At 64.9% G+C, this 5,589-nt stretch overlaps 2 protein-coding genes across 2 annotated transcripts in view; both read left to right on the plus strand.

Annotated features, from left to right (window-relative positions):
- Nucleotides 1-1,535, plus strand: part of F751_2133 (hypothetical protein) — a gene marked incomplete at both ends in the record, with an annotated part of 9,105 nt that extends 7,570 nt beyond the window's left edge. The window contains 3 exons of the mRNA XM_011401182.1: nt 66-425; nt 992-1,095; nt 1,271-1,535. Coding sequence (XP_011399484.1) covers nt 66-425; nt 992-1,095; nt 1,271-1,535 — 729 coding nt within the window. The remainder of the gene's footprint in view (nt 1-65; nt 426-991; nt 1,096-1,270) is intronic.
- A 353-nt stretch (nt 1,536-1,888) lies between these two features.
- F751_2134 (Calcium-transporting ATPase PAT1) overlaps nt 1,889-5,589 on the plus strand; it is a gene marked incomplete at both ends in the record, with an annotated part of 6,593 nt that continues 2,892 nt past the window's right edge. Inside the window, 7 exons of the mRNA XM_011401183.1 lie at nt 1,889-1,996; nt 2,144-2,338; nt 2,462-2,989; nt 3,292-4,120; nt 4,286-4,587; nt 4,726-4,873; nt 5,063-5,311. Of these exons, the coding sequence (XP_011399485.1) occupies nt 1,889-1,996; nt 2,144-2,338; nt 2,462-2,989; nt 3,292-4,120; nt 4,286-4,587; nt 4,726-4,873; nt 5,063-5,311 (2,359 nt within the window). The remainder of the gene's footprint in view (nt 1,997-2,143; nt 2,339-2,461; nt 2,990-3,291; nt 4,121-4,285; nt 4,588-4,725; nt 4,874-5,062; nt 5,312-5,589) is intronic.

The following is a 5,589-nucleotide window of genomic DNA, read 5'->3' on the forward strand; positions in this document are numbered from 1 at the left end:
ATGCGCTGGCGGTGCGGGCCGCAGACGGGCCCTGGCACCCGGGATCGGCCGGGCGCACCCCCCAGACCGCCGCCCTGGCCTCGACGTCTCGGAGCCGGAATGAGCCGCTCTTCATGGCGGCGGTGTTCCTGCTCGCGAGCGTGTGGGAGGGGCCCGGCTCGACCCCGGTGGTTGCTGGGGGGAGCCAGGGTGCCCCAGGACCCAGCGCCCCAAGCGCCGGCGCAACAGTTCCAGACCCGCGCCTGGCCGCGCGCGCGCTGCACTGCCTGGCGCTGCTCCAGCACACCGCCATGGCCCTGGCCCCCTATGCGGCCCTGGTTCGCGCCTGCGTGGAAAGCGCGGCCGGCGACGTGTGCGGCGCGGACGAGTTCCTGCGCCGGCTCCCGACGGACCCGGGTGTGCTGGGGAGCGCGGGGCTGGCGGAGGTGGGCACCGGAGCCCAGGCGCCCGGCGGCCTTGGATCCCTCTCCGCCCCCGCCGAGGCCGCCAGGCTGGCCTTCCTCCTCACCCTCCTGCCGGCGCTGCTCCCAGGAGCCACGCCGGGCGGCGAGGGGCCGGCGCGCGCTGCGGCGCTGACGGCGCGCTGTCTGGCGAGCCACGACCTCGGCCTGGTCCGCGCCGCGCTGGCCGCCACACCGGCGCTGTGGCCGGCGCTGCCGCCGAGGCCCCGGGAGGCCTGGGGCTGGCAGGCGCTGCAGCTGGGCCTGGCTGCCGTGTCGAGCGCGGTAGAGCCTGGGAATGACCAAGATTTCCGGCAGGTGAGGGGGCCGGGGTGGTGAAAACTGGAGATAGCTTGAGGCACTGGGCGCAGGGCGCCAGGCCTGGAGCGGGGCCCCTCCCTGCAGGCTCCGTGCTCCCATCACTCCATGGACGGGCCCGCTAAAGGGGCACGGCGCCACTTTCTTGGACTGGCGCACCCGGCTCCCACCGCGTTTGGTAATTTATCCTGGGTTTTAGATGAGCAGTGACGCCAACCCCTGCACACACGCAGATGGTGGTGACCCTGGTGGAGCACCTCGGCGCCGGCAGTCCAGCCGGGCCCCTGATGCTGGAGGCCGTGGCCACCGAGAGTGCTGCGCTGCTGGCGGACGAAAGGTGGGTGGGCCCTGGTCTGGTTCGTGTGGATGCCGCCTTCAGCACCACTCTCTGGGCCTGCCTTCTTCACAGCGTCTGGCCTAGCACCGTGCCAGCCAAACGTCTGGGTCGGCGGGGCCTCACCCACCATCACCAGAATTTTTAAAGCAAGATTCACCGTCCCAAACCACCCCAGGACGAGAAATGCGGGGCTCGAGCTGTACAGGACCCTGACGCTGTCCCTGCTGGTGTGTGCCCACCCCAGCTTCGAGTTCGGGCTGCGCAAATCGCGCGAGGTGCTCCGGAGCCTGTCCGTCACGACGCGCGAGGAGGGCCTTGCCATTCTGCGCGAAGCGGCGGGGGCGTGCGAGGATTCTACCCGCCGAATACGGCTGGTCAGGACATGCCAGGAGGCGGCAAGGGACCTGCATGGGGCGCTTCCAAAGACATCGGCTCTGTGAGGTCACGTGCTTGCTGGAGGTGAAGGCTCTCGACCTTGCGCGTTTTCTCCAGCTCCAAGCGCTGGCCCCCTCTCGTAAAATTTATAATGTTATTCCTCATTAAAAGTACATGTGAATAATTCCTATTGAGTATCGTGAACTTATATCAGATCTTTCGAGCTTAAAGGACCCCAGCTTCCCAGCTTCCGGGAGTTCCGGCAAGGGTTTGTGGGGGCGCCGCGCGCACAGATTCGCATCTCACACTGGTTTTGTGCCCCAGGTCGCACCCTAGCAGGAAGCCGCAGCTCGCGGCGCACGATGTGGCCTCAAGTAAACGAGATCACGCGATCCCCAGCAGAAAAAACAATCTTCAGATGAGTCGTAGTGACAACCACATCGATGTAGAGGCGCTACGTCCGGAAGGGACCGAAGGGTCGGGTCCCTTCGGCATTAACCAAGAGACCCTCAGCGCCCTGAACGAGGTGCGTCCGGGGATTTCAGAGCTCCATTGGTGCATGTTTCTCTTATTCATAATATGCAATAGGTGCGTGGCCTGCATGGTACCCAGGCTGTTGACCTCCCCGCCCTTAACCTCCCGTTCCTCTTCATGCTGGTAATTCCCCTCGCAGGATAAGTCGAGCGCGCTTGTGGCGCGCTATGGTGGCATCGCCGGCCTGGCGGTCGCCCTGGACACCAGCCTCACCGATGGGGTGGAGGTCGACGGCCCCTCCGGGATCGATGCGCGGAGGTCGACCTTCGGTGCCAACGTGCACAAGCAGCTCCCGCCCAAGGGCTTCTTCAAGCTCTGGTACAAGGCTTTAAAGGTGCGCAGACGCATTGCAGTTGCATCATGGCCCTTGATTGTGTGAATATTCGTACCAAAGGTCCCCCTGACTCTGTCTCACAATAAGGCGCCTCCCTTCCCTACTCTCCCCCACTCTCCCCAGAACCCGGTGCTGATCATCCTGACGGTTGCGGCCGTCATCTGCACCGTCATTGGCAGCGCAGTGGAGTCTGCGCGCAACAAGCACGCCTACGTGGAGGGCATCGCCATCGCGGCCTCGGTTTTCATTGTCTCCATCGTCGGCGCCCTCACCGACTGGCAGAAGGACCGGCAGATGCAGGTGCTGAACGCGCGCAAGTCGGTGATCGAGATCAAGGTCCTGCGCGGCGGGCACCAGTGCCTGTGCCTGAATACCGAGGTGGTGGTGGGCGACATCGTCCTCCTGCACACCGGGGACAAGCTGGTGGCGGACGGTTACTGTCTGGAGTCCAACGCGCTGGTCATCGATGAGGCCAGCCTGACGGGCGAGGCGGACCCAGTGCGCAAGGGCCCGGCCGACCCCTGGATCCGGTCGGGGACGCAGGTCAACGAAGGCTCTGGCTCCATGCTGGTGCTGGCAGTGGGCGAGGCCAGCGAGTGGGGCAAGACCATGGCCCTGGTGCAGACTAAGACGGGGAAGACGCCCCTCCAGGTGAGATGACACGGGGGATTGTGTCTCTTGTGTGTGTGTTTTGGGAGGCTGGGTGCATTGACAGGAGCGATGGGGAGACCTTTGAGTGCACAGGCAGGGAGTCGGCCCGGGGGGGGGGGGGGGATGAGTCGGATCTGGTTCAGGCTGGCGAGTGGTATCTGGAGAGCTTCTTGTTCGGCTGTCCCCCCAAATCCCTCTGCATTCAGATTGCCAGAGCAGGAGAAGCTTATAGTCACGCATCAGAATCACATTTCTCATTCCCTGAATATGAATCTTCTCCTCAAACAATCATAAACTTGCAGGAGAAGTTGGACCTGCTGGTGATTGCCATCGGCAAGCTGGGCGTCATCATCTCCCTGGTCTGCTTCCTGGTGCTCATGATTCGCTGGATCGTGGATAACGGCGGCTTCCCCCTGGACCTGTTCGCCGAGGGCCCGCTGGAGTACTTCATCATCGCCGTCACCATCATCGTGGTCACGGTGCCGGAGGGCCTGCCCCTGGCGGTCACCATCGCGCTGGCCTCCACCATGAAGGCCATGCTCAAGGACCACAACTTCGTGCGCGTGCTGTCGGCCTGCGAGACCATGGGCGGCGCCACCACCATCTGCTCCGACAAGACCGGGACGCTGACTGAGAACCGCATGACCGTGGTCGACGGCTGGTTCGCGGGGGCTGCGACCAAGGGCCTGCCGGACTGGGCCGACCTGCCGCAGCCGCTGGCCGAGGCGGTGACCGAGAACGTGGCGGTCAACTCCAGCGCCTACCTGGTGGAGAGCGAGCACGGCGGCGTGGACTTCGTGGGCAACCGCACCGAGTGCGCGCTGCTCATGCTCCTGCGCGGCTGGGGCCAGGACTACCGACGCAAGCGTGAGGCCCTGGCCGCGCAGCTGGTCACCGTCTACGACTTCACCTCCGCGCGCAAGATGTCCAGCGCGCTGGTTCGGCGCGAGGGCGCGGGTCTCACACTGCTGTGCAAGGGCGCGGCGGAGATCGTGGTGGGGCGCTGCACGCGCTACGCGGGCGCGGGCGGTGCGGTGGAGGACCTGGGCGAGGGCCTGCGGCAAGAGCTGCTGCAGCTGGTCACCAGCATGGCCTCCCGCGGCCTGCGCACGCTCTGCCTGGCTATGAGGGGTGAGGCGAGGCTTGTGGTGATTTCTCTTTGGTCCTTTTGGGAGGGGAGATTGGAGTCGGGAGGGCGTCATCTGGAGCCAGGAGGGGGAGTGATGTGCAAGGCCCTCGTTGCTCGCTCGTGTGCGCCGACTCATCAACCTCCCCCTCACTTGCCACACCTCCCAGACATGGACATGCCGGAGGGGGGCGCACGGAAGGACAGCTTCGAAGAGCCGCCCGAGACCGACCTGACCCTGCTGTGCATCGTGGGCATCAAGGACCCTGTGCGCCAGGAGGTCCCCGAGGCGGTGGCCACCTGCCAGCGCGCCGGCATCGTGGTGCGGATGGTGACGGGCGACAACATCCACACCGCCTGTCACATCGCGCGGGAGTGCGGCATCCTGACCCCGGACGGCGTCGCCATGGAGGGGCCAGAGTTCAGGAACATGGACGAGGCCAAGCTGCGGGCCCTGCTGCCCAAGCTACAGGTGAGTGGTGGAAAGGAGCACTGTATTTTATGGAGGCCTTGATATGGGGTGTTGGGTTAGATACCTGAATGTCTTGTCTGGCTGTCCATCAGCCTGTTCCAGGAGCTCGAGGCGATGAGGATTGCACACCCTATGCAGGTGCTGGCACGTTCCTCGCCCACCGACAAACACACCCTAGTGCACAACCTGAAGCTGCTGGGGGAGGTGGTGGCGGTCACTGGGGATGGCACCAACGACGCCCCCGCCCTCAAGGAGTCGGATGTTGGACTGGCCATGGGCATAGCAGGTGGGCTGGCACTGCGTCAAAGAAGGATCCTCCCGGACGTCGAAGGTTTTGCCTGTCCGGGCGGGGCAGCGTATGGGACCTGCTTGGCTTGTGTCACCGCCGTGCATGCCTGCAAGCCTTACTGAGCATGGGCACTCGTTCCCATCAAGGCTGCCCCCCCGCCACCCATTTTTCTTTCCACCTCTCCAGGCACGGAGGTGGCCAAGGACGCCGCCGACATCGTCATTTTGGACGACAACTTCTCCTCCATCGTCAAGGCGGTGTTGTGGGGCAGGAACGTGTTTGCCAACATCCGCAAGTTCCTCCAGTTCCAGCTCACCATCAGCCTGGTGGCCCTCATTGTCACCTTCATCGCCGCGGTCTCCACGGGAACACTGGCCCTGAACGTGCTGCAGCTGCTGTGGGTGAACCTGATCATGAACTCCTTTGCCGCCCTCGGTGAGCTGTGTGTGGGTTGGGGTGGTGGGCCCAGGGGGTGTTGAGGGGTGTTGGGGTGTTGGGGGGGCCAGGTCATGCTCAGGAACTTGTGCAGGGTGGGAGCTTGCGAGTCAAGCTGAAGTGCTCTCAACCAGGCCTCACGTCAGCCAGCCCATTCCCCAGTCCCTGAGCATTACCGTAGATTACCCTCCACCACACACTCACCCCTCCTCACCTCCCCCCCCCCCCCCCCCCCCCCCTGCTGGGCGGGCGGAGGGCGGCGGCCGCAGAGGTGGGCG

Source organism: Auxenochlorella protothecoides (genome assembly GCF_000733215.1).
Source record: "Auxenochlorella protothecoides strain 0710 unplaced genomic scaffold scaffold2, whole genome shotgun sequence".
Taxonomy (NCBI): Eukaryota; Viridiplantae; Chlorophyta; class Trebouxiophyceae; order Chlorellales; family Chlorellaceae; genus Auxenochlorella; species Auxenochlorella protothecoides.